The following is a 27612-nucleotide window of genomic DNA, read 5'->3' as shown; positions in this document are numbered from 1 at the left end:
AATACATTTGACCTTCTTCTGCAAAGGGTCTTACCAAACGGATGCTCAATGACAACCGGTGCAGACTCAATCGACTTGCTGACTCCAAATTTATTCTCAGCACAGACTCTGAAGGTGTACTCCATATACTTGGTGAGATGAGTCACTTTGATGGTTGTTCTCTTGACACTGGAGTTGACCACCTGCCAGGAGGCTGAGCCAGACTCTCGCTTCTCCACAATGTAGTTGGAGATGTCAGTGCCGCCATCGTCAGCTGGCTCAGACCAAGCCAGGGTGCAGGACTCAGATGAGACTCCAGAAATCTCCAGAGGTCCGGTGGGAGGACTTGGCCTTCCAACAACGTTCACAGTCACTGTGAAGGTCATGACACCCGCTGCGTTCTCCAGGATGAGGTAATATTTGCCGCTGTCGCTTCTCTTGCTTTCTCTCACGATCAGCGTTGTTCTCTCACTCGTTGTTCTGATCAAAACTCTGTCTGTCTCCTTCAGCTTCATCTCCTCAAGCTTCCAGGTGACCTTTGGTGAAGGCCTGCCACTGATGGGGATGTCGATTGTGAAGGTGTTGGAGAGTTTGCAGGTAATGAGCTGGTTGGTGATGCTGCTGAGGTCGGCAGTTGGAATGATGCGAGGCTCCTTGATCACCACAGAGCTCAAGGTGCCCTGAGGTTCACTGATTCCAGCATCATTCTTGGCTCTGACTCTGAAGTCGTATTCTGTGTTCTCAGTTAGACCCTCCAGCAGCATCTTCAGGGACTTGGTTTCCCCACCCAAGATCCAACTGGCAGTGCCTTTAGCTCTGAATTCAACAATGTAGCCTCGAATGTGGCTGCCTCCATCGTGCTCAGGTTTCAGCCACACCAGGGAGGCAGTTGAGCTGCTTGTGTCGACCACATCCAGCCTCTTTGGTGGTGCTGGTTCTTCTGTTGCGGTCACAGGCTCGGTCATCTCATGAGCTTCTCCCTGGCCATACTGGTTAACAGCAATCACTCTAAACAGGTAAGGCACGCCGATGTCCAGACCAGTTACCCTGGTCATCTGACGGGAGCATTTGGTGCTAACTTCCTGCCAGGCCAGGCGGCTGGCCTCACGCTTGTCTACAACATAGTGGTGAACTCGAGCTCCGCCATCATTGGTCGGCGCATCCCACATCATTGTGAGGGCACCGCGAGTCACGTCTTTGAAAGTGATGGCTCCTGGAGGTCCAGGTGTGTCTAACACTTTAACAGTGAACGTGATGGACTTGCGCCCACTGTTGTTCTCCAGGGACAGAGTGTATTTGCCAGCTTCGTACCTTGTGCAGCCCTCAATTGTCAGGGTGGAGCAGAAATCTGTACTGTTGACATCAGCCATGACAGGCAGTTCGCTATCAACCTTAGACCACGTGGCCAGAGGTGCAGGTTTGCCACGGAAGGCCACTTGGAGGGTGACAGTGCCGCCATTTTTCACAATGTGAGTCTGCTTGAAGTTGGCATCAATGTCGATCTCAGGAGACGTGAGCCTGTCCAGAGCTTGAACAGGGTTCGGTATGACTGAGGCTTCACCTTCCCCAGATCCATTCACAGCGCTGACCCTGAACTTGTAGAGCTCTCCAGGCACCAGGCCCTTCACTGTGTACCTGGTGTGGATGCAGATCTGGCTGTTGACTCTGTGCCACTCTTCTAGACTGGCTTTGCACATGTCAATGTTGTAGCCAATGATCTCCATGCCACCGTCAAAGACTGGCTTTGTCCATTCCAGTGTCACTGAGGACTTGGTCGAGTCGATGACCTGATCAACAAGAAGGTAGCAGGATATTTCCATTTAACTTCTGTCGCTATAAACGTCAACATTTTTAAAAATAACTCATGTCCCCAACAGATTATCTTCAACATTATACGTAGCATTTTCTTTATGGTTAGACTGCACATTTTCACATGTAGATTCCAAGAAACTCCCTGAAACTTTTCCAGTAACTATAGAAGCTATAAACAATTTCTTACATACTACAAATTTGTGTAACATTTCTGAAAACCTACCTTGATAACTGAGGGAGCACTGGGAGCACTTGTTGGTTCTTTGCATTTAAAGAGCCTTGAGGTACTGCTGGCAGGACCTACACCTGCTCCATTTTCAGCCATGACCCGGAACTCATATTCATTGCCCTCAGTGAGGTTGGTTACACGATGTCGAAGCTCCGTGATTGTCCTCTTGGAGGAAACCTTGACCCAGCGCAGACTCTTCTTCTCCCTTCTCTCAAGGATATAATGCTTGATCTCATTGCCTCCATCTGACCTTGGTCTTGTCCAGCACAGGGTGATGCTGTTCCCAGTTACATGAGTAGCATCTGGAGTGCCTGGAGCATCAGGCACGGCTGGAGGGGGAAAACAGGAACAAGATTAGTTGAGATTTGAATGCATTTTTTGGTGGTTGGATGAGTACTGATTTCTTCTTTCTTCAGGTCTGGACAAAACATCAGACAACACACATTTGTTGATAGCATACTTACTGTATTGCATCCGTGCGATGATAGGATCAGAGTCCAGAGGTTTACCAACTCCAAACTTGTTGACAGCAGAGATTCTGAACTGGTACTCATTGCCCTTGATAAGGTTGGTGGCATTGAAAGAACAGGCCTCACACTTAGATGTGACCATAGCCCAGGAGATCCTGGAGGTCTCCCTCTTCTCCACCACATAGTGCATGATGGCAGCACAGCCGTCGTTCTCTGGTGGGTTCCACCACACTGTGCACTTTTCAGCCGTGATGCCGGTGAAACGGATCGGACCCTCAACAGGCCCAGGGGTGTCTTTGGAGAAAGAGGAAAAAATATAATCCGTGACAAATTATAATTGTAATGCAGTGTAGTACAACTCTAGGGTTTGATTTTGTTCTCATGGAAAGACTTTTGGAATTTGTTGTTTCATGTCTGACGACACAAACCTTGAACTCTGATGTTCACGTCGGCTTTCTTTGTGCCTGAGCTGTTCTTTGCCTCAATGGTGTATATACCACGGTGGTTCCGATCAGCATCTCGGACGAAAAGACTGCTGGTGCCAATGCCAGTAGTGATCTCAATGTCTATCGTAGTCCTCCTGTCAATCTCTTTGCCGTCCTTGTACCAGACAACTTGAGGGACAGGGCGTCCAGTTATGCTGCAGCCAAGCTTAACATTTTCTCCGGCCTTCAAAGTAAGCACCTGGTCTGGAGACCATTCGATCTCAGGAGTAACTAGAAAAAGGAAGTAGAAATGAGAGAATATTACACTTAGAGAGGTGCAGAAACTATTATTAACATCTTAATTTGATGAACTTACTGCTTTCGTCTTTGGTCATAATGTATCCAGAGGAGTTTGATGGTGGACTGACTGTGCCCACGGCATTCCTAGCAATCACTCTGAACTCAAATCTGTCCCCAGGAGACAGACCGGTCACAGTGAACTGGGTCTCACTGATATCAGTGAAGTTGCAACGTAGCCATTTGCTTCTGCCTTGGCGCCTCTCCACACTGTAGGCAACAATTTTGCTTCCACCGTCCCGTTTGGGAATATCCCACTGTAGGGTGACTGAGTCTCTGGTCACATCGATACAAACTGGGGTGCCAGGTGGATCTAGTTGTGACAGCAAAAATAAGGTTATTATCATTGCTTGTGGAACATACAAACAAACTTAGGAAAACAAGACTTTCTTACGATGTGAGTTGATGGTCACTTACCAACGGGGGAAATGGCTAGTGCATGTTTGCTCTGTTCACTCGCAGGACTTAATCCAGCATTGTTTTCTGCATAGACTTTGAAGGAGTACTCCAGACCCTCAATGAGACCAATGATCCTGTACTCTTTGTTGGAAATGATGGTGGAGTTGACCTTCTGCCACATAAGGCTATTCCTGTCTTTCTTCTCGACGTGATAGCCCAAAATTGGAGAGCCTCCGTCAAAGCCTGGAGCCTCCCATTTAATGGTCATGCCGTCACTGGTAATGTTGAAGGCCACTGGTTTCCCTGGAGGTCCTGGTGGTTTGTACTGGTGCTGAGCTACAACGTCTGTGGAGGTAAGGGCCTCACTCACGCCATACTTGTTCTCTGCACGGACTCTGAATTGGTACTGAGTTCCCTTAACCAGGTTTGGGATCTTAAAGGAGGTCCTAACAACACTGGAGCAAACCATTTTCCAGTTGGCCTGAGAGGTCTCGCGTTTTTCTACACTGTAGCAGGTGATCTCACCACCTCCATCTTCTTTTGGCTCATCCCACGAGATGATGACACTCTGGGCTTTAATCTCATCGAAGCGGATTGGTCCAGCCGGCACTGAGGGAGGTCCGAGAGTGATGACATTTATGTCAAAGTAGTTTTTGACAATTCTGTTGTCCAGCACCAAGGTGTACTGGCCAGCATGCTCCTTCTTGACGCTTCTGACTGTGACTGACGTCTTGTTGTCGGTGGTTCTAAAGCGAATCTTTTCACTTTCCTTCAGAGGCAGATTATCCTTAAGCCAGCTGATTGCAGGTTTGGGTTTTCCCTTGAAGGGTAACTCGATGTGGATGTTCTGACCAATGCGAACAGCGAGCTCTCCATTCGGATAGTCATTGAGGCAGGCCACAGGTTCAATGATGTAGTCCTTGACTGTGATTGGGCCAATTTGGGAGAAGTCACTCCTGCCTTTCTCGTTCTTGGCAAACACTCGGAAGTCCATGACGGCATTCTCCTTGAGTCCCGTCACCTCGCAGCTGCAGCGTTTGCACGTTGCACCCAAAGTCCAGGTAAGATCTTCCTCGGTTCTCTTTTCAATTATGTAATCCGTGATGTAGCTGCCGCCATCGTGGTCAGGTCTTGTCCACTGCAAGGTGACAGAGGTCTTTGTAGAATCCACCATGACCAGGTCTTTCACAGCCCCTGGGGTTTCTGTGGCTCTGACGGGCTCAGTTGTCTCACATGTGTCACCTACACCATACTCGTTTTCAGCAGACACACGGAAAAAGTAGGCTAACTCTTCTTCCAGGTCCGAGACCTTGTACGTGGTGTTGCCGCATTCGGCAGTGATCACCTGGTAAGCCTTCATGGTGGAGGCTTTCTTCTCAACAATGTAATTAGTTACAGGGGAACCACCGTCAATGAGAGGAGCCTCCCAGCTCAGCGTCAGCTTTCCTCTGGTTACATTCTTAACCATCAGTTTCTGGCAGGTAGACGGACTGTCCAGAACCTTCAGCGAAACTGTGATTATCTTGGGATCTCCAACGCCGTTCTCAATCTCCAGCAGGTACTTGCCGCAGTCATCACGGGTAACCTTGGGGATAAGAAGGGTTGTGGCTCTCTCGGTGCTGGTAATGGTGTAGTGGTTATCTCCCGCCATGTTGCGGTCTCCACGGCGCCAGGTCACATTAGGAGCAGGTCGTCCTTTGAGGGGAATGAAGACTTCCACGTCACGGCCGGCCCTGGCTGTATACTGGGTTGACATGGGAACATCCAAGTCCAAATCAGCCTCCTCTGTGGTGAAAAAACAAAAACACAACAACAATATTGTCAACAATAGCGTCACGCAGCACAACACTCAACACACAACTGTATGCTGGCTTATGAGGTGTTATTTTATGTTCTGTGCTGAGAACCAAGAAGGGTCCATATGGTTACAAACCCAGGATGTCCTTGGCTTGCACAGGCTGGTACATTTTGGTGTCTTCTCCTTTGCCTTTGCAGTTGACGGCAGACACTCTGAAGAAATAGTACGTTCCAGGTTTCAGGTGGGACACCACGTACTCACAGGCCTTGACCTGTGGGTTAGTGATCACCCATTCCTTTTCTTCTGTGTTCAGTTGTTCCAAAATGTAGTGTTTGATTTCACTGCCACCATCGTAGACGGGTTTCTCCCAGCCCAGAGTGATGGAGGTCTTGGTGGAGTCCACCACACGCAACTTTGACGGTTCACCAGGGAGATCTGGAGGAGGCAGAGGGGCGTGATTGTCAGCAGTTCAAACAGTGGGCCGCAAAGGTATTGCAAATGTGAATTTTTAAAAAGCAGATATTAAGAAAGATAAGGTCTAAATTTTGTGAATACCAATCGGGTCATAGGCCTTGTAGAGATCAGAATCCTCAGAGTAGTTTCCAGCTCCAGCCTTGTTGACAGCACAAACTCTGTACTGGTACTCGTTGTTCTCCACCAGATTTGTGACTTTCTGTCTGGTGTCTCTGATGGTTCCTTTCACCACCTGCATAAAGACAATGGAATTGAACTCAGTTTTTATTTTCCAATAAAAAAAATAAAGACTTAAAAAAGGCAGGCAGGTAAACTCACTTTGAACCACTGCAGACTCTTTTTTTCACGCTTCTCCAGGTAGTAGCCATCAATGTCACTGCCTCCATCCAGTGCGGGTCTTTCCCAGATCACTGTCATGGTAGACTTGGTGATCATGGTCACTTTAGGCTTGGATGGCTCACTTGGAGGAACTGGGGATAAAATGAGCAAGTAAGCAGGTAAGATAATTGAATGCAATTAGTTTTCAGTACAATGAAAGTCATTTCCTTCTGTTCCCTTTGTATAAAAGCAAATATCCAGAAGAATCTCATGCACTTCCTTATATGAAATCTAATAGTCAAATTTAGCTTAAAAAAAGCAGTTGAAGTCAACGATAGACGATTTACATACCAAATGCATTCTTGGCGACGACGGGCTCAGACTCCAGAGCGTCGCCAATGCCGTACTTGTTGACTCCGCGGACTCTGAAGATGTACTCGTTGCCCTGGATGAGTCTGGGAACGTTGACAATACAGTCCACCAGCTTCTCTGAGACAATAGACCACATGATCCTGCTGGTCTCCCGCTTTTCCACGATGTAATGCGTCACCATAGCTCCGCCCTCATCAGCAGGTGGGGACCACATGATAGTGATGTTGTCTGCTGTAATCTTCTTACACTGGATCTCTCCATCAGGGGGACCTGGTTTGTCTGGATACAGACGGAACAGATGCGGGCTCAGTGCTGTGATACTGTAATACTACAATAAGTCAATGCTTGTCTGCTCGTGGGACCATTAATGCCACACCAACGACTCCAGCAACGTTACCTTGAATCAAAAGTCTGACTGTGGCGCAGGCAGAGCCGAGGGAGTTTTTCAGCTTGACCTCGTAGACACCAGAGTTGAGACGAGTGGTTTCCTTCAGGAACAAACTGGTGGACTCAGAAGTGTGCTTGAACGAGTGCTGGGCAGAAGGCTTCAACTCTCTGCCATCCTTAAACCACTCAATTGTTGGCGCTGGTTTCGCTGTGATGTTAAACCTGAGCTCCACATTGGATTCAGCCCTGTACTTGACCTCGTTGAGATATTCCTGAGGTATTTCAATTTCTGGGGCACCTGGGTCACAATAATGAAAACAAAGGTTGATTTGAAAACCTTCAAGTTTGGATGTCGGTTGTTCGTTCTATGAAAAAGACTCAATGTTTACCATAGGTGTCCACACATGTGGCTGGTCCCGCAGTCATTGATGGGTTACTGACTGAGCCCACAGCATTCTTAGCCATGACTCTAAATTCATAAGACACCTCTTGACTGAGACCAGTCACGGTGAAGCGGGTGTCTGTAATGTTGGTGAGATTAGCCTTGGACCACTTGGCACTAGCACCCTCTCTCTTCTCGATGATGTAGCCAGTGACCGGGGATCCGCCACTATAGCTGGGTTTCTCCCAGACCAGGCGAATAGAGTTCTTTGTGATGTCATTGATGCGCAAATTGATGGGTGGCTCTGCAGAGACAGGAAAGTGAAAGACTTATTGTGAGGTAACTGAAGTAAAATTACAGTAGTTCCCTGACCTGTTTTGAAAATGAACTTACCACAGGCATCAATGGCCAGCACGGCATCAGAAACCTTGCTGAAGGCACTAACTCCGGCAGCGTTCTCTGCTGCTACCTTAAACTCATAGATGAGTCCAGCATTGATGTTGGTGACCTTGAGGTGAGTAGCACGGATCACTGTTTTGCTCACTCTTTGCCACAGGATGCTGTTGCGGTCTTTCATTTGAAGATGGTAGCCAAACACGTGGCTGCCACCGTCTGATTTGGGCTCTTTCCAAGCAACTGTGATGGTCTCCCTGGTAACACCAGTGATCTCTGGAGTTGACGGTGCATCAGGAACAGCTGTTGGGTAAATTAGTAGGTGTCACAGATTTTCACCATGGAAATGCAGCTGAGCACAAATTAATGCTGAGGGTGAAAACATAACAGAGAGGTAAAACAAATACCACTTACTGTATGGGAGGTTGACAGAAACAGCTGGTGAGTCAATGTGTTCACTGATTCCATATTTGTTCTCAGCCCTGATTCTGAACTGGTACTCTAGCCCAGTGGTCAGTTTCATGATCTTCATGGTGGACCGGGCCACAGCCGAAGATACGTCCACCCAATTGGCAGTTGTGGTCTCCCTCTTCTGGATGATATAATTGGTTATGGGGCTGCCACCATCATAGGTGGGTGGAAGCCACTTAAGGCTCACACTGTCCTCTGTGACATCGAACAGCTCCACAGGTCCTACTGGCACACTAGGACGGTCTAGAACCACAATGTTTACAAAGGATTTGGTGGTTCCACTGGAGTTGGAGGCAATGATATCGTAGCGTCCAGAGTCTCCCGCAATGCTCTCCCGCAAAGTAATCTTAATGGAGTCAGGGGTGACTTCAGAGTTGAACCTCATTGTTGACTTGAGCAGCACATTATCCTTCGACAAACTGACTTTGGGCAAAGGTCGGCCTGTCAGTGGGATCTCACACTTGAGGTTGGAGCCTGCTCTAACGTAAACTGTGTTGTGTGGGAAGTCCTTCATGTTGATTTCAGGAGGTTCTGTGGTAAAAGAGTAGCGATTAAAACTTTGTTGGTAAAATGAAATAAGCACATGTACATTTACAGCAGTTTATTTGATCTTAATTTGTCTTGTATAATTAGTGCGTTCTCTGTTTCACTCACCAAGTTGGTCTTTGACGACAACAGGATTAACCATTTCTTTAATGTCACTGAATCCAGCATGATTCTCCGCTCTAACCCTGAAGAAGTACTCAGCATTCTCTCGTAGACCAGAAACTGTCAGATGGATGGACTTGGTAAATCCACACTTTACCCACTTCTCCTGGCCTTTTTCCAGAGCTTCCACCAGGTAACCAGTAATTCTACTACCCCCGTCCTGTTCTGGTTTAGCCCAAGCAAGGGTTACACTCTCCTTACTCACATCAGTCACACCCAGTTTTGGTGGAGGACTTGGTTTTTCTACGGAAGAAGAACACAGTGTCATGGATTAGTATCGCTCATTACATTGTTTTGTAATAAAACAAATAATATGAAAACAGACATAAAATGTAATACCTGTGATCTTCGTGCCCTCTTTGGTCTCAGCTGAAACACCAACACCATACTCATTCTCGCCCGTCACTCTGAAGTAGTAGACTTCCCCCTCCTGGAGTTCTGTAACCTTGTAAGTCAGCCTGTGACATGTATCGGTCAACCTAGTCCAGCCTTTCTTGCTGGCCTCACGGATATCGACAAGATAGTTCTTTACGGGTCCACCTCCTTCATTCTCAGGAGTGTCCCAAGTCACGGTAGCAGATGTCTTGGTCACATCCTTGACATCAACATGCGCAGGAGGTCCAGGAGAGTCGAGGACTCTAACGTGGAGAGCTAAGGAGGCAGTTCCAGCGACGCTTGATAACGTGACTGTGTATTTGCCAGAGTCAGTGCGCGTAGCTTTTTCTAGAGTGATGGCTGTGAAGGTGTCTGTGGTATCGATAACAGCACGAACTCTCAGATCCACATCAGGCTTGGTCCACGTAACAGCTGGGATTGGTTTTCCCCTGAAGGGCACAGTCATGGTGAACGAGCTTCCATCCTTCACAATGAGAGTCTTCCTCATCTCATTGCTGATGTCGAAGACTGGCTCCTCCTCTCTTTCTTTGGCGATCTGTCTGTCTGACTCAGGACTGGGCTCACTGATACCAATCTTGTTAATAGACTTGACAACAAACACATACTCAGCTCCAGGTGTCAATTTTACAATTGTAAACTCAGTGTTCTTGGTATTTTGCACTCCAACTAGCCATTCATCATCTAAAGTCTTCCTGTATTCGACTCTGTAACCAGTCACAGGTGCACCACCATCAAATAGCGGTTTGTTCCATGACAGTGTGACTGTACTCTTTGTTGAGTCAATAATCTTGGGTTTCGCAGGAGGAGAAGGCAGGAACTGTGGATCTTCGGCCTTGGTAAGTGGGCATGGAACGCTGGAAGCACTGAGGCCAGCAGAGTTCTCTGCAAACACCCTGTACTCATATTCACAGCCCTCACGAAGGTTCGAGGCTTTGACTCTAAGGTCATACACAGGCTTCTTGTTGACACGGCACCAACGAAGGCCAGTCTTCTCTCGCTTTTCAATAACATAGCCAGAGATGCTGCTGCCACCATCAGAGGATGGTCTTTCCCAGCAGATGGTCATTGCCTGACTGGTAACAGAAGTCACCTGGACATTTGTGGGGGATGCAGCCACAGTAAAAGGATCCATGGCCTTTGTGGGCTCACTCTCTAATGCTTCACCATCTCCATATTTGTTGACTCCCCTGACTCTGAAGATATACTCATTTCCTTTGAGAAGCTTGGTCACTTTACAGGTTGTTGCCTTCATGTCACCGTGGACAAGAGTCCAGGCGAGACGACTGGTCTCCCGTTTTTCCACAATGTAGTGCATTATTTCAGCTCCGCCGTTCTCCTGTGGCGGCCCCCAGGTCAAGGTACATTTCTCTCCGGTAAGGCCAGACACAGCCAGAGGACCTGAAGAAGGTCCAGGTCTGTCCAAAACCTTGCAATTGATAGCCACAGCTCTGGTTCCAGCCACATTGTGCAAGGTAAGGACATACTGGCCAGAGTCCCTCCTGATGGCATCCCTGACAATCAGAGTGGATGCAAAATTTGTGGAGGTGATTTCACACCGGGCCTTAGCATCGATCTCTTTGCCATCCTTCGACCAAGAGACAACTGGGAGTGGACGACCTGTGATTTCGGCGTCAATTTTTATTATCTCACCGGCCTTGATAACCACTAGCTGTCTGAATTTATCTTCCAGGATGATAGTGGGGGGATCAACGTCATCCTTTACCGTGACAGGGCCAGTGCTTTCTGAGGGGACGCTCAACAGCTCTGCAGAATTCTTCGCAATCACATGGAAGTCATACTGGACATCTTCTGTAAGGCCTGTGACATCAAAGTAGGTTTCTTGCAGGTTGGCAAAATTACATTTCAGCCAGCGGCCGTTAGGAAGTTCTTTCCGCTCAACAATGTAACCAGTAATCTTGACTCCACCATCATACTGCGGTTTCTCCCAAAAGAGGGAAACTGAGTTTCTGGTAATGTTGGTGACTCTGAGGTTGGATGGAGGTTCACATGGATCTCTGGCTGCCACTGCATCACAGGCCTTTGTGCATGGACCAATGCCAGCAATATTCTCAGCATAGACTCTGAACTGATAGAGCAGGCCCTCTTCAATTCCTGTCATCTTAAATTGATTCTCAGTCAGGAGACCTCTGTTGACCTTTGTCCACAGGATACTGCTTTGATCCTTGCATTCAATGTGGTACCCAATAATAGGGCTGCCACCATCACTGCTAGGTCTGCCCCATTCCACAAGCATGCCGTACTTGGTGGCATGAGCAACGTGAAGGTTTGTTGGAGGCCCGGGAAGTTCGAAGGGGTATTGAGCCACCACTGGAGCAGAGTCAATTGCATGACTCTTGCCATAGCGGTTCTCAGATGCAATGCGGAATTGGTACTCTATTCCCTGAGTGAGACGGGTCACTTTTATTGATGTCCTGGCAACAGTGGCTGAAACAATCTGCCATGTGGTAGTGGTAGTATCTCTTTTCTCCACGACATAGTTGTTGATTTGGCATCCACCATCATAGGTCGGAGGATCCCAAGATAAGGAGACGAAGTCTGCGCTCACCTCATCTAATTTAATGTTGCTCGGTGGGCCGGGTTTGTCCAGAATTACAACAGAGATTGCGGCTGTTGTTGAGCCAACTGAATTTGTGAGCGTAATCTGATATTTACCGACATCGTCTTTGTTTGATTCTTTGATAATGATCTTTGACGAGGTCTTCGAAGTCACAACATTGACTCTAGTTGTCTGCTTTAATGCCTTGCTTCCCTTCTTCCAGGATACCTCGGGCTGAGGTCTGCCCTTGAACGGGACGTCAATCTTCAAGTCATCTCCTGCTTTTACACTGTATGTATCAAACAACAGGTTCAAGACTGGCGCCATTGTGATATCTTTAACTACCACCGTAGTCGCTAAAGGCTTAGGATCACTCTTTCCTTTGTCATTGACAGCAGTCACCCTAAAGGCATATTCCTCTCCAGTTGACAAACCATCAACTGTAGCTTCCAGTGCCTTAACTTCACTGCATACTGTCCATTTCTCATCTCCTTTGGGCTGCATCTCCACAATATAATTTGTTATTTTGCTCCCTCCATCGTAATCTGGTTTTTCCCAGGACAAGGTGACAGTATGACGTGTCACATCAACCAGGACAATCTTGCCAGGTGGCAGAGGAGGCTCAGACACTTTGACTTGATCCGTGCAGGCAGGAAGACCAACTCCCAGCTCATTCACAGCCAGCACTCTGAAATAGTATCTGCCTCCCTCCTGAAGGTCAGATATGATGAATGAGTTCCTTACACAATTTGTGCAAACACTGGTAAAGGCCATCCTTTTTTGTTCTCTCTTCTCCACAATATAGTGTGATATCTTAGCCCCACCATCAATGAAAGGAGGTTCCCAGGACAGAGAGACAGAGTTTCTTTTAACATCCTTGACCTGCAAGTTGGTAGGCGCACTTGGGGAATCCAGGACTCTGACATTGATGAATGCTGATTTTGAACCGCTAAGATTCTCAAGAGTCAGTACATATTTCCCAGTGTCAAATCTGTCAACATTATCTATGACGAGCATTGTGTAAGAGCTTGTGACATCAATCTGGGCACGTTCGTTCAGAGTGCCGTCAGCCTTTGACCATTTGACCTCAGGTTCGGGCTTTCCTCTGATTGTCACAAACAGACGGAGAGTGGAAGTTGCTCGGATATTGACCATTTTTCTCAGGTCAGCATCAAGCTCTATTTCAGGTGCCTCCAGCTTCTCTGCAGCAAGCACAGACCCCGGCAGGTCCACATGCTCTCCTACTCCTTCACAGTTAACAGCGCAGATGCGGAAGTTATACTCAACATTTTCCTTTAGTTTCTTCACTGTGTAATGAGTGCCCTGGACACCCGAGGGTGGTGTGCAAATGATCCATTCATCATCTGTGGCCTCTTTCATTTCCACAATATATCCAGTGATCTGTGCGCCACCATTGTAGATGGGCCTAGACCAGGACAAAGACACTGTGGTGCTCGAATGGCCTGCGACTTTAGGGTTGTTTGGGGGTCCAGGTGGATAAACAGCATCACAAGCCTTGATGTATTCAGATGGTGCACTTGGTTTGCCCACACCAGCAGCATTTTCTGCTGAGACCCTAAATTCGAATGAATGTCCTTCTGCGAGACCGGTGCATCTGAATCTCAGGTCGTTCAGTCTCTTTTTGTTGCACTTAGTCCACCTGATGCCATCCTTGTCACGTTTTTCAAGTATATATCCCTCAATTGCAGCTCCACCATTATCTTCTGGTCTTTCCCAAGTTAGCACCATGGAGTCCCTGGTGATAGCACTGGCCTCTGGGGTGGAAGGAGCACTCGGAGTGGTAAAGGGGTTACGGGCAATTACGGGCTCAGATTCCAAAGGCTCACCAACACCATATTTATTCACTGCAGTGACTCTAAAGATGTACTCATTGCCAGGCAAAAGTTTTGTGATTTTGTAGCTAATAGCCTGGATCTTTGGTTCAACCATAGTCCATGACAGACGACTGGTCTCTCTCTTTTCAATGATGTAGTGGGAGATACTGGCTCCACCATCATGTGTGGGATGGTTCCAGTGCAGGTAGCACTTCTCCGCTCTAACTCCTTTGACTTCAAGAGGCCCATCTGGAGGACCAGGTCTATCCAGTACCTTAACGTTTACTGGGACCATTTTAACTCCACCCACATTGACGAGTTTAAGAACAAAGTGTCCACCATCCACTCTGATGCAATCTTTGACTGTCAGAATTGTGCGCGTGAGTGTGGTCTTGACCTCCATTCTTGGCGTGGTTTTGTCAATCTCTTTTCCATCTTTTAACCAAATCACCTCAGGCAAAGGCTTGCCAGTGTAGTCGGCATCAATGACAAATGTCTCTCCTGCATGAACAATGGTCAGATCTTTGAATTTAGAATCCATAGTAGCGTCTGGGGCCTCAATTTCATCTTTAGCGGTAATTTCTCCAGTGCTCTGAGAAGGCTGACTAGAAACTCCAGCTGCATTTTTGGCAATGACTCTGAACTCATAAACACAGTCTTCTGTGAGGCCGGTGACAGTAAATTGGGTATCAATGATATTTGTGAAGCTGGCCTTCATCCAGCGAGTGTCTGGATGCTGTTTAAGCTCAACTGCATAGCCAGTGATCGAACTGCCGCCGTTGTACTGAGGCCTGGTCCATTGAAGTGTGACATGGTTTCTGGTAATGTCAATGGCCTCTGGAGTACCTGGTGGATCACAGGGGTCACGAGCCACCGCAGCCGCCGAGACTTTGCTAGCTGGGCTGAGTCCAGCAGTGTTCTCTGCATAAACCCTGAACTCGTACTCAATACCTTCTTCCAGCTCTGTAGACTTGAAACGGCAGTCTGGGATAAGAAGCTTGTTTAGTTTAGTCCACAGGAGGCTATTCTTCTCCTTTCTCTCAAGGTGATAGCCTAGAATTGGACTGCCTCCGTTATTAGTGGGGACTTTCCACTCAACAACCATGTTGTCCTTGGTTGCAGCAGAGACAACCGGTGTTCCTGGTGCTGCGGGTTCAGTGAACGAATACTGAGCAACAACAGTGGGAGAAAGAATAGCTGAACTCTTTCCATATCTATTCTCAGCAGACACTCTGAATTGATATTCAACTCCAGTCTTCAGCTTGTTCACTTTGATTGTTGTCCTTGCAATTGTAGCAGACACAATTTGCCATGCTGTTGTGGTGGTGTCTCTCTTCTCCACAATATAGTTGTTGATCTGACAACCACCAGTGTATACTGGTGGCTCCCAGGACAGCGTAACAAAGTCTGAGCTCACCTCCTCGATCTTCACTGGGCCTGTGGGTGGACCAGGTTTCTCAAGAATTATAACGGTAATCTCCTCTGTCGTTGTCCCAACACTGCTGGTGGCTGAAATTGTGTATTTTCCAGAGTCGTCTTTGTTTGCATCCTTGATATACAGTTTAGTAGATGACGGTGTGCGGGATACATTCAGCCTGGTTGTCTCTTTCAGTGCATGTCCATCTTTCTTCCATTCAACCTTGGGAGCTGGGCGTCCAATCACTGGAATCTCAACCCTCAAATCCTCACCATTTAGTAAACTGTATGTGTTGAATGTCATCTTAAATTGTGGTGCAATAGTTACATCTTTAGCCACAACTGGTGCAGCGAGAGCCCGAGGGTCACTCTTGCCTTTCTCGTTGAAAGCTGACACCCTGAATAGGTATTCATGTCCTGCGCTGAGTCCCGTGACAGTTCCCTCACAAGTCTTGGTTGTGGCAGCTACTACCCATTCTTCTGAGCCGACGGGTTGCATTTCAATGTAGTAGCCCATGATCCTACTTCCACCGTCATGGTCTGGCTTCTCCCAGGAAAATGAGGCAGTGGTTTTGGTCACTTCAGTCAAAGTTACCTTGCCTACAGGTAGAGGAGGCTCAGAGGTCTTAACTGAGTCTGTTGTCTCAGCTGGTTGTCCCACACCAAACTCGTTTTCTGCTAGTACTCTGAAGTAGTAAACCGTTCCTTCAGTGAGGCCAGTGATACGGTAGCTTGTTTTTGTGCATTTGTTGTCCACATTAGAGTAAACCTTTCTGGTGGACTCTCGCTTTTCAACAAGGTAATTCTTAATTCTTGCACCACCATCAATCACAGGTGGCTCCCAGGTCAGAGTTACACTTTGCCTTTTAATATCTTTCACTGTAAGATTAACTGGGGCCCCTGGAGTGTCAAGAACCTTAACGGAGACAAAGGCCGATTTGGTGCCAGCACTGTTTTCCAAATTAAGAATGTATTTTCCAGCATCGTATCTGTCACAAATGTCAATGGAAAGCTGTGAATAGTCTTCACCAGTCTCTATCTGAACTTTGCTTGGCAATTGTCCATCTTCTTTGGCCCAGCTGATCTCAGGGGTAGGGCGTCCTTTGAATGGGACACAGATTCTCATTGAGCCACCTGCACGAATAACTACTCCTTTTCTAAGCTCAGAATCAAGGATCACCTCAGGAGGATCAATTTTGTCCATGGGCTTCACAACTCCTTGGATCTCAGTCGGTTCACCAACACCTAACTTATTGATGGCACATATGCGCACCTTGTACTCCTGGTGCTCAATCAGCTTTGTGATGGTAAACTTGGTAGCGTTGACTCCAGTAGGTGGTGTGCATATGGTCCAATCTTCTTCATCGGCTTTGGTAATTTCAACAGCGTAACCTTGAATCTCACAGCCACCATCGTAGATTGGCCGATGCCAGGCCAAAGTCACAGAGTCTTTTGTCATATCGACAACGTGAGCATTTGATGGAGAGCCCGGTTCAAATGTGGGGTCACAGGCTTTGAGGTACGATGTTGCTGGGCTTGGTTGACCCACTCCAGCTGCATTCTCAGCAGAAACCCTGAATTCATATTCATGCTCCTCCGTTAGTCCTGTTACCCGGAAACGCAAGTCTGTGACTCTACGTTTGTTACATTTGGTCCATCTCACTCCAGCTCTGTCTCTTTTCTCAATAATGTAACCCGCAATATCGCTGCCTCCAGAAGTCTCAGGGCGGTTCCAGCAGACGGTCATTGAATCTCTCGTAATGTTTGTGATCTCAAGCTCCTGAGGTGAGCCGGGAGGAACAAATGGATTCCTCATGATGACTGGCAAAGACTCGAGAGGCTCACCCTCGCCATACTTGTTGACAGCCATAACTCTAAATATGTACTCGTTGCCTTTCAATAATTTTGTAACCTTGAACATAGTGGCACCACAGTCACCAGAGACCACGGTCCACGTCAGTCGGCTGGTTTCTCGTTTCTGGATTACGTAGTGAGAAATGCTCGCTCCCCCGTCGTGCCTCGGTGGCAGCCATGACAGCGAGCACTTTTCCTCAGTGACATTGCTGACAGTTAGAGGTCCCTGCGATGGGCCTGGTCTGTCCAGGACTTTAACGTTAAATGGAACTGTTTTAGTTCCTGCCACATTTGTCAGTACCAGTGTGTATTGTCCGCCATCCACTCTGATCGCATCCTTCACAACAAGCAAGGCCTTAAAATCTGTGTTTTTTATTTCAGCTCTTGCCGAGTTCTCAACCTCAACATCTCCTTTGAACCACTGTGCAGCTGGAATGGGCTTTCCTCCAACAGTGGCCTCCAGGTTAAATGTCTCACCGGCATTAATAACAATGGTCTGATTATACATAGGATCTGTCTCACACGTTGGTGGTTCAACTTCATCTTTAGCGGTGATGGATCCTGTGCTTTCAGATGGCTTGCTCACTGCACCAGCACCATTCCTTGCAATGACTCTGAAGTCATACTTACAGTCTTCAGTCAGGCCAGTAACATCAAATTCATGTTGAAGAATGTTTGCAAAACTAGCTTTCATCCATTTTCCTTCAGGAAGGTCACGCTTCTCAACTACGTAGCCAGTGACTAAGCTTCCACCATCGTACTGTGGAGGAGTCCATCTCAACTTCACAGAGTGCCTGGTGACAATCACGGCTTCAGGGCGACCTGGAGGGTCACAGGGGTCACGGGCTACATAGATTTCAGAGACTTTGCTGCAATTGCCAATGCCGACAATATTCTCAGCGTAAACTCTGTACTCATACTCGATGCCTTCCTCAAGAGGAGTAGATTTAAATCTGCAGTCTTGGATAAGCATTTTATTGACCTTTGTCCATAGAATGCTGTTCTTCTCTTTGCGCTCCAGATGGTACCCTAAGATGGCGCTACCTCCATCGGATGGCGGCTTGTGCCATTCGACCACCATATAATCTTTGGAATATGAGGACACAAATGGTGTTCCTGGTGGGCCAGGTTCCTTGAAAGGAAACTGCGCTAATACAGGCTCAGAGTCAATTGCGTAACTCTTTCCATATCTATTTTCAGCATAGATTCTAAATTGATATTCAGCGCCCGTCTTCAGATTGCCAACTTTCAGGGTGGTTCGAGCAACAGTGGCAGAAACGACCACCCAGTTGGTTGTGGTTGTGTCTCTTTTCTCAACCACATAGTTGGAGATTTGGCAGCCGCCTGTGTAAGTAGGGGGTTCCCAGCTAAGAGTGAGACTTTCTGCACTGACTTCATCCACCTTGACTGGGCCTGTTGGTGGACCTGGTTTGTCCAAGGTGATCACCTCAATAGTGGCATCCTTTGAGCCGAGGACATTTGCAATGTTGATGCTGTACATGCCGCCATCCTCTCTGGTTGCATCCTTAATGGATAGAGTGGTAAGATGTGCTGTGTCAGTGACATTGACTCTTGTGGTCTGCTTAAGGGCAACTCCATCCTTGGTCCAAGTAATAGTTGGCTTTGGATGAGCAGCAATTGGAACCTCTATCTTGAGGTCATGGCCAACCTGTACATTGTAAGTGCTAACTTTTGGTCTTACAGTGGGCTCGATTACAAGGTCCTTTGCAACAACTGACTGGACGAGTTGCCTGGGGTCGCTCTTGCCCTTATCATTGACGGCCACAACTCTAAACTGGTACTCTTCTCCTTTGAGAAGATTTGTCACTACAGTCTCTAATGCCTTTACACTGGCACAGACGGACCAAACTTCGCTGTCTTTCGGTGCCAGTTCAACTTCATAGTTACTGATCCTGCTGCCGCCATCATGCGTGGGCTTCTCCCAAGAGAGAGTCACCGTGCTTGAAGTGACATCAACAAGACTAACTTTCCCTGGTGGCTGAGGCTTCTCTGATACTTTAATCGGTTCTACAGTTTTAGCTGGGAGACCAACGCCATATTCGTTTTCAGCTGAGACTCTGAAGAAGAAGATTCCAGCCTCAGGAAGAGGTTCAACTTTCCATGACATTCTGTTGGTAGTGGTGATAGGGGAGTAAACCTTTCTGGTGCTTTCACGCTTCTCAACGATGTAATGCTTGATCTTTGAACCACCGTCCAGAAGTGGAGGTTCCCATGTTAGTGTCACTGAATTTTTGGTAATCTCTTTCACTATCAAGTTATTTGGTGGACTGGGTGAGTCCAGGACTCTGACACTAATGAATACTGACTTCAGTCCACTTGCATTTTCAGCAGTCAGGGTGTATTTGCCGGTGTCAAATCTGTCAACATTCTCGATGACGAGCGAAGCGTAGGAGCCTGTATTGTCAATCTGGGCAGTTTCTTTCATCTCACCATCTGCCTTGCCCCACTTTACCTCAGGTGCCGGCCGTCCTCTTACAGGAACAAACAGTCTGAGTGTACTCGCGGATCGAATGTTGATCATCTTTCTCATCTCGGCATCCAAATCGAGATCAGGAGCCTCAAGTTTGTCCTCCAAAAGGATTTTTCCAGGAACGTCAGCATGCTCACCAACGCCAACTTTGTTGACTGCACACACTCTAAACTGGTACTCATGTTTCTCGAGCAGTTTTTTCACTGTGAACTTTGTGTCTGTGATTCCACTGGGAGGAGTGCATATAAACCACTCATCGGATACGACATCGCAAGCCTCAACAATATAAGCTTGGATTTCACAGCCGCCATCATAGATGGGTTTTCCCCATGTCAGGGACACAGTGGATCTTGATGTGTCCACAACCTTAGGGTTGTTTGGCGGTCCAGCTTTGAAGATAGGATCCAGTGCCTTGTAGTACACCGTTGGCTCACTAGGCGTGCCAATACCAGCTGCATTCTCAGCAGCAACTCTGAACTCATAGCTGTGGTTTTCCAGAAGTCCTGTGACTCTAAAGCGCAACTCACTAACAGTGCGCTTGTTGCACCGAGTCCATCTGACTCCATCTTTGTCACGTTTCTCAACAATGTATCCGTGGATGGAGCTGCCGCCGTCATTGTTTGACCTCTCCCAGGTAACTACCATGGAATCTTTGGTTATAGTAGAGACCTCTACTTCTGTTGGTGGTTTGGGAGTGACAAATGGATTTCTGGCAATCATTGGTTCAGATTCTAGAGGCTCACCGACTCCGTATTTGTTGACTGGAATCACCCTGAAAATGTACTCATTGCCGGGCAGAAGCTTTGTGATCTTCAGGTTTAGCGTTTGAACTTTGGGCTCAACTACAGTCCAAACCAGGCGGCTGGTTTCTCTCCTCTCAACAATGTAGTGAGACACATCGCTACCACCATCTTGCAATGGAGACTTCCAAGAAATAGAGCATTTTTCATTTGTGACCCCATAGATGGAGACGGGGCCCTCGGGTGGTCCAGGTCGGTCCAATACCCTGACATTAATATTAACAGATTTCTCTCCGCCAACGTTCTTTACAAGCAAAGTGTATTGACCTCCATCAACACGGATGGCCTCTTTGACAACTATGCATGCTACAAAGTCTGTGTTCTTGATCTCCAGGCGAGCTGCCTCAGCAATCTGTTGGCCCTCCTTAAGCCAGTGTACAGTTGGCACAGGCTTACCGGAAATAGCAGCCTCAAGCCTAAAGGTCTCTCCAGCATTCACCACCACTACCTGAGAGTACTTTGATTCCAGGTCAATCTTGGGTGGATCCACTTCATCCTTTGCAGTGATTGCTCCAGTGGAGTCAGATGGCTGACTGGAAACACTGGCTGCATTTCTGGCGATAACGCGGAACTCATAAATCTGATCTTCAATGAGTCCTGTGACGACAAATTCAGTTTCAATGATGTTTGCGAAACTTGCCTTCATCCAGCGGCCTTCTCCCTCCTTCTTTTCAACCATGTAGCCTGTAATCTTGATGCCACCGTCATATTCGGGTTTGGTCCATCTGAGTGCCACTTTGTTTCTGGTCACAATGACAGCCTCTGGTTTTCCAGGTCTTTCGCAAGGATCTCTGGCTACTTGCATTTCACTTACTTTGCTAGCTTTGCTCAGACCAACAATGTTCTCTGCATAAACTCTAAATTCATACTCAATACCTTCTTCAAGCCCAAGAACCTTAAATCTGCTCTCCGGGATAAGCTGTTTGTTTTGCTTGACCCATAATAAACTATTTCTTTCTTTAAACTCCAAGTGGTAGCCCAGAATTTTGCTTCCACCGTCATTGCTTGGTTTGTCCCACACAACCACCATGCTCTCCTTCGTAGCTGACTGGACAGTGACAGACCGGGGTTGGCTTGGAACTTCAAATGGATACTGAGCAATAATAGATTCCGAAAGCAAGACTGAGGACTTTCCATATCTATTTTCTGCAGCAATCCTAAACTGATATTCGGATCCGGTCTTTAGGCGAACTGCCTTGATGGTGGTTCTGGCAACTGTGGCAGAGACAATTTGCCAGTTTGTGGTAGATGTATCTCTCTTTTCAACAATGTAGTTGTTTATTGCACAACCACCATCGTACTCTGGTGGGTTCCAAGACAGAATGACACTGTCAGCAGTGACCTCATCTAGCTTTATTGGCCCAGTGGGAGGCCAAGGCTTATCTAGAACAATGACAGTTATGTCTGTAGATGCCTCTCCAACCGTGTTGGTCAGTTTAATGGTGTATGTGCCTACATCATCTCTGCAAGCCTCTTTTATGACCAATAGGAGGTTTTTGTCCGTAGCTTCAGCATTGACTCGAGTTGTCTCCTTGAGAGCGATGCCATCTTTGAGCCAAGTGGCCGTCGCCTTGGGACAGGCAGCATAGGGTACATCTATTTTCAGATCATCTCCTGCTAACACACTGAATGTACTGAAAAGCACTTTGAATGTTGGTGGGATGACGAGATCTTTGGCTACCACCGGCACGCTGAGAGAACGTGGGTCACTGGCTCCTTTTTCATTGGTAGCAGAGATACGGAACATGTACTCCTCTCCTTCTGTGAGGCCAGATACAACAGCCTCATTTGTCTTCACCACCATAACCTGAGTCCACTTTTCACTTCCTCTGCCCTGCATTTCAACAATGTAGCCAGTGATTCTGCTGCCACCATCATGGTCAGGCTTTTCCCAAGAGAGCGTGACACTATGGCTGGTAACTTCACGAAGTGTCACTTTGCCCGGAGGTAGAGGCCTCTCTGATACTTTGATTGGTTCAGGAGTCTCTGCTGGAAGACCAACGCCGTATTCGTTCTCCGCCAGGATTCTGAAGGAGTACATTTTACCTTCTTCCAAGTCTCCAACCTTCCAACTGGACTTGTGGCAACTGGCACAAACTGTTGAGTAGGCTTTTCTTGTTGATTCTCGCTTCTCCACAATGTAGTTGCGAACTCTGGAGCCACCGTCAATCAGAGGGGGATCCCAGACAAGGGAAACAGAATCTCGAGTGACTTCCTTGAGAGTGAGATTTTGAGGTGCACCCGGAGTGTCTAGCACCCTGACATTAACAAAAGCTGACTTGCTTCCGGAGGCGTTCTCAACAGTCACAATGTATTTACCGCCATCAAATCTATCAACGTTCTCCACTTGAAGACTTGTGAATGATGAGGTCATTTCAATGATTGCTTTGTCCAAGGACTCTCCATGCTCTCGAGACCATTTCACCTCAGGTGCTGGTCTACCTTTAATTGGAACAAATAGTCGTAGTGTGCTACAGGCTCTGATACAGACCGCCTTACGTAGCTCAGCTCCAAGTTCAATTTCTGGTGGAAGCAGTCTGTCTTCAGCTTTTGGAGTTCCAGGAACAGCAGCAGGCTCTCCTACTCCTTCACAATTAGTGGCACAGATGTTTATTTTGTATTCTTGGTTTTCTTTCAAGTTGGTGATAGTGAATGAAGTGGCAGTCCATCCCTTTTTAGGAGTTTGAATTGTCCATTCATCCTCCTCTGGTAGGCAGGTCTCTACCATGTAACCGGTGATTTCAGAACCACCGTCATAAACAGGCTTGTTCCAGGATAGTGTGATTGAGGACTTGGTTGTATCAAGTACTCTTGGGTTACCAGGAGGTCCAGGCTGGAAGATTGTGTCTACAGCTTTGTAGAATGGGCTGGAAGGACTGGGCTGGCTTAAACCGGCATTGTTCTCTGCAAAAACTCTGAATTCGTACTCATGTCCTGTTGTCAGCCCAGAGACCTTAAATCTCAAGTCAGTCACCGTTCTTTTGTTACACTTTACCCAGCGGAGCCCAGTCTTGTCTCTTCTCTCAATTACATATGTATTAATTCTGCTGCCTCCATCATGTTCAGGGCGTTCCCAGCACACCACCATAGAGTCTTTAGTAATGGTGGTGACCTCAGGCTGCGTTGGTGCGTCACTGGGGACGTAGGGGTTGGCACAGACGACAGGCTCAGACTCCAGCGGTTCACCTATGCCATACTTGTTAACAGCCATAACTCTGAAGACGTATTCATTGCCCTTCAAAAGCTTGGTGACCTTGAATCTGTTAGCTTGAAGGTCTGTGGCTACATTTGTCCAGGCCAACCTACTGGTCTCGCGCCTCTGAATAATAAAGTATTCTATTTTGGCGCCGCCGTCGTGCGTTGGATGCAGCCAGTTCAAGACACATTTCTCAGCAGTAACGTCTGACACAGTGAGGGAGTCTGGTGGCCCAGGTCTGTCAAGCACCTTGACGTTGTAAGTGAACTTGGCATAGCCGCCAGGATTACTGGCCGTCAGAGTGAAAGCACCACCGTCTCTTCTCAGAGAATCCTTGTTTAATAAAACTGTGTGGAAGTCAAAGGTCTTTATTTCCATTTTGGCCGTATCCTCCAACTCCTTGCCTTCCTTGGTCCATACCAGAGATGGGATGGGCCTGCCAGTCACGTTGGCTTCGAGCTTGAAAATTTCTCCTGCCATGACAACAACATTGCTGCTATAAGATGCATCGACATCAAGCCTTGGTTCTTCAATGTCGTCTCTGCATGTGATTGCCTCTGATGGCTGAGACGGAGCGCTAACGCCACCAGCTGAGTTTTTAGCAATCACACGGAATTCATAAGTTGCATCTTCTATCAGACCACTGACTGTGTATATGGTCTCCAGGATGTTATTGAAGTTGGCTTTAAGCCAGCGTCCGCTTGGCATCTCTCTCCTCTCCACTGTGTACCCAGTGATGGAAAAGCCGCCATCTCCCTCTGGCTTAGTCCAGGACACTGTGACCTCGTGTCTGGTGATATTCAGTGCCACCGGCCTACCTGGTGGATCGACAGGGTCTAAAGCATACATGGGCTCGGAGGGTTTGCTTGGTTTGCTAAGTCCAGCCATGTTTTCAGCAGTAACACGGTATTCATATGCAATTCCATCAACAAGGCCTGTTGATTTAAAGATATTTCCGACAACAAGAGCTCTGCTGATCCTCTGCCAAAGAATGCTGTTTTTCTCTTTCCTGTCCACATGATAGCCAAGAATAGGACTGCCGCCATCGGAGGACGGCTCATTCCAGGTCACCGTCATAGCGTCCTTGTTGAAAGATGACACTGTAGGTGTGCCTGGCTGGCTAGGTACATCAAATGGATAGGCAGCCACCACTTGCTCGGATACAATGCTTGGTCCAACGCCGTACCTGTTCTGGGCCTTGACGCGGAATTGATAGTGGGTTCCGGTGGTGAGGCGAGCAGCCTTAAAAGTTGTGCGTATCACAGTTGCCGCCAGTTCCATCCAGGAAGTGCCAGTCGTCTCCCTCATCTCAACAATATAGTTGTTAATTGGAACACCGCCGTCATTTTCAGGCGCATCCCAGGAAAAGAGAACATAGTCACAGGAGACCTCGTCCAGCTTTATAGGTCCAGTGGGAGGACCGGGGATGTCGTGGACCAGGACAGTGATCACCTCAGTCATCGTACCAAGCAAATTCTTCCCAGTTACTGAATACTGGCCTCCATCGGTCCTCTTGATCTCACTAATATTTAGAATAGTCGATGTTGCTGTGGTTTCAGTGTTAATTCTTTGCGTTTCCTTCAGTGCAATGTCTCCCTTCTTCCAAGAAACAGCAGGCCTGGGTTTGCCAAGCACTGGAATTTCAACCTTCACACGGTCCCCTGCCTTGGCAATGACTGTCTTCTGGTAGACTCCACGCAGGTCAAAGGACGGAGCAGAAGTCTGCTCCTTAATAATAGCAGGTCTGCTCTCACGGGGGTCACTCCTTCCTGATGCATTAACAGCCATGATCCGGAAGGTGTACTCGGCGCCCTCGATCAGATCTGTAACGGTGTAGTCCAGAGCTTTGATGGCAACCACGTGGACCCACTGACTGGTGTCCTTTTTCTGCGCCTCAATAACATATCCTGTGATCAAAGTGCCACCATCATGCAGGGGTTTGGTCCATGCCAGGCTGGCACTGTCTGCCGTAACATCCGTCACGTACAAATTCTCTGGCGGGGAGGGTGCCTGAGACACTCTGATTGGCTCGGGGGTCTCAGCCGGCTCACCTATGCCCAAGTCATTCTCAGCGGTAACACGGAAGTAGTAGTATGCTCCCTCCTCGAGATCAGAAATCTTATAGGAACACTTCTGCCACGCAGTGCTAAGTACTGTGTAGGCTTTCTTTGTGGCCTCTCTCTTTTCAATGATGTAGTTGTGAATCTTTGAACCGCCGTCAATTATTGGAATTTCCCACTGGAGTGTGATGCTATTTTTGGTGATTTCTCTTGGTTTTAGATTGACTGGTGGTCCAGGCGTGTCCAGAACTTTCACGTTAACAAAACCAGTTTTCTTCCCAGCAACATTCTCCAGAGAGAGGTGATACTTGCCAGCGTCATATCTGGTGCAGTCAGGAATTACGAGGAGAGTGTAGGACTCGGTCGTATCGATGTGTGCACGTTTCTTCAGGTTGGTATCGTCCTTGCTCCAGGTTATTTCAGGAACGGGGCGACCTCTGATGGGAACAAACATGCGAATTGAAGCACGTGACCTGACCACCAGGGTTCTTCTGAGTTCTGCATCCAGCTCAAAGTCTGGCAGTGTCTCCTGGTCCATCAGTTCAGTCACTTTTTCAACCTCTGCAGGCTCGCCAACTCCCTCTGAGTTGACTGCAGAGACTCTGAAGTGGTACTTGCCTCCTTTTTGAAGTTTACCAATAACATAGTCAGTAACTTTCAGTGGGAACTGTGTCTCTGTCTCCCAATCGTCGTGCCCTTCCTTTTTGTACTCGACAATATAACCGTCGACCTCAAGCCCACCATCATAGTGCGGTCGGCCCCAGGCAAAGGAGGCTGTGGTTTTGGTGGTATCTGTAATTCTGGGGTTGGAGGGAGGACCAGGTGGATCTAACAAGAAAGAGAAATATCACAGGTTTTAAGAAGATTTGTGCTTTTTATGCATAGTGGAACTTTCCTACATCGGCATTTTCAATCCCAATAAAATAAGTTCGATTTTTCATCACTTACACACAATGTCCTTTGTCATGACGGGCTGTGATGGCTCACTCGGCTCCCCAAATCCAGCCTTGTTCTCCGCAGTCACCCTAAACTCATACTCCACTCCCTCACTCAGGCCTTGCACTTTGAAGCGCAGGTCTGGCACGGTTCTCTTGCTGGCTCGCACCCATCGCATTCCTTTCCTCTCTTTCCTCTCGACACAATATCCTCTGATGTCACTTCCTCCATCCTGAACCGGTCTCCTCCATGAAATGGTGATAGCGTTCCTACTGACGTTATCAATCTCAGGAACTGAAGGTGGACCAGGTGCACCTAGCAATTAGGAATAGAAAAGAACTTTTAAAGGCTGCTCAGATGAAATAGAAACTGGTATAATTTTTCTGTGATCACTGATTTCACACCAGCAAACTTACAGAAACTGTCAGACATTTTAACTGGACCAGACTGGCTGGCGTCTCCTGTGCCATACTGGTTGACGGCAGACACTCTAAAGATGTACTCGTTGCCCTTTATCAGTTTGCTGGCTACGTATCTGCAGTCCATCAGGTTTTCTGCCAGCTTGGTCCACTGAAGGCGACTCGTCTCTCTCTTTTCCAGGATGTAGGACTTGATGGTGCAGCCTCCATCTTCTTCCGGTGGAAGCCAAGTCAGAGTGCACTTCTCAGCAGAGATGTTGCTGGCTTCAACTGGTCCCGGAGGACCAGGTACATCCAGCACCTTCACCTTTACGTGCTCTTCCTTAATACCGAAGGGGTTGCTGGCTGTGATGGTGTATTCTCCCGTGTTCTTCCGGCTTGCGTACTTGATAGCCAGAGTGGAAGATGTTGGGGTGCTGGTGATGGTGACCACATCAGAGCTTTTCAGCTCACGGCCTCCCTTTGACCAGACCGAGGTTGGTGGTGGTTTACCCACAATTTTACAGGCGGAGACCACAATGGTGTCTCCTGCCATGACCGACACGCCATCCTTCATCTCTGGGTCGATAGTGATTGTTGGTGGCTCTGCAGAAGGGGCGGGAACATTTGAATTATTGTTACCCTTGGAAATGTCCCAGATAGATTCAAATATATTGACAAGCTTACATAGCAAAATGC

The 27612-nt window shown here is 47.7% G+C and overlaps 2 protein-coding genes across 6 annotated transcripts in view; one reads left to right on the top strand and one right to left on the bottom strand.

Moving 5' to 3' along the window:
* Positions 1–27612, bottom strand: part of ttn.2 (titin, tandem duplicate 2) — a 157592-nt gene that overhangs the window by 16831 nt on the left and 113149 nt on the right. For all 5 annotated transcript variants that reach the window (XM_076015835.1, XM_076015834.1, XM_076015836.1 and 2 more), the window contains 18 exons: positions 26932–27519; positions 26528–26830; positions 9314–26407; positions 8921–9217; positions 8210–8797; positions 7796–8098; positions 7410–7706; positions 7031–7318; positions 6613–6912; positions 6262–6413; positions 6025–6175; positions 5605–5904; positions 3690–5456; positions 3292–3585; positions 2919–3206; positions 2485–2784; positions 2015–2349; positions 35–1766 (listed from right to left, as the gene is read on the bottom strand). In XM_076015835.1, the coding sequence (XP_075871950.1) occupies positions 35–1766; positions 2015–2349; positions 2485–2784; positions 2919–3206; positions 3292–3585; positions 3690–5456; positions 5605–5904; positions 6025–6175; positions 6262–6413; positions 6613–6912; positions 7031–7318; positions 7410–7706; positions 7796–8098; positions 8210–8797; positions 8921–9217; positions 9314–26407; positions 26528–26830; positions 26932–27519 (25377 nt within the window). The remainder of the gene's footprint in view (positions 1–34; positions 1767–2014; positions 2350–2484; positions 2785–2918; positions 3207–3291; positions 3586–3689; positions 5457–5604; positions 5905–6024; positions 6176–6261; positions 6414–6612; positions 6913–7030; positions 7319–7409; positions 7707–7795; positions 8099–8209; positions 8798–8920; positions 9218–9313; positions 26408–26527; positions 26831–26931; positions 27520–27612) is intronic.
* LOC142881515 (thrombospondin-type laminin G domain and EAR repeat-containing protein-like) overlaps positions 1–27612 on the top strand; it is a 132945-nt gene that overhangs the window by 37696 nt on the left and 67637 nt on the right. The window lies entirely within an intron of this gene.

Source organism: Nelusetta ayraudi, unplaced genomic scaffold (assembly GCF_046127955.1).
Source record: "Nelusetta ayraudi isolate G7.1 ecotype Tasmania unplaced genomic scaffold, CSIRO-AGI_Nayr_v1 ptg000200l, whole genome shotgun sequence".
In the NCBI taxonomy this organism is placed as follows: Eukaryota; Metazoa; Chordata; class Actinopteri; order Tetraodontiformes; family Monacanthidae; genus Nelusetta; species Nelusetta ayraudi.
Note: the sequence above shows the minus strand (reverse complement) of the source record. Positions and strands in the feature narration are given on the sequence as shown.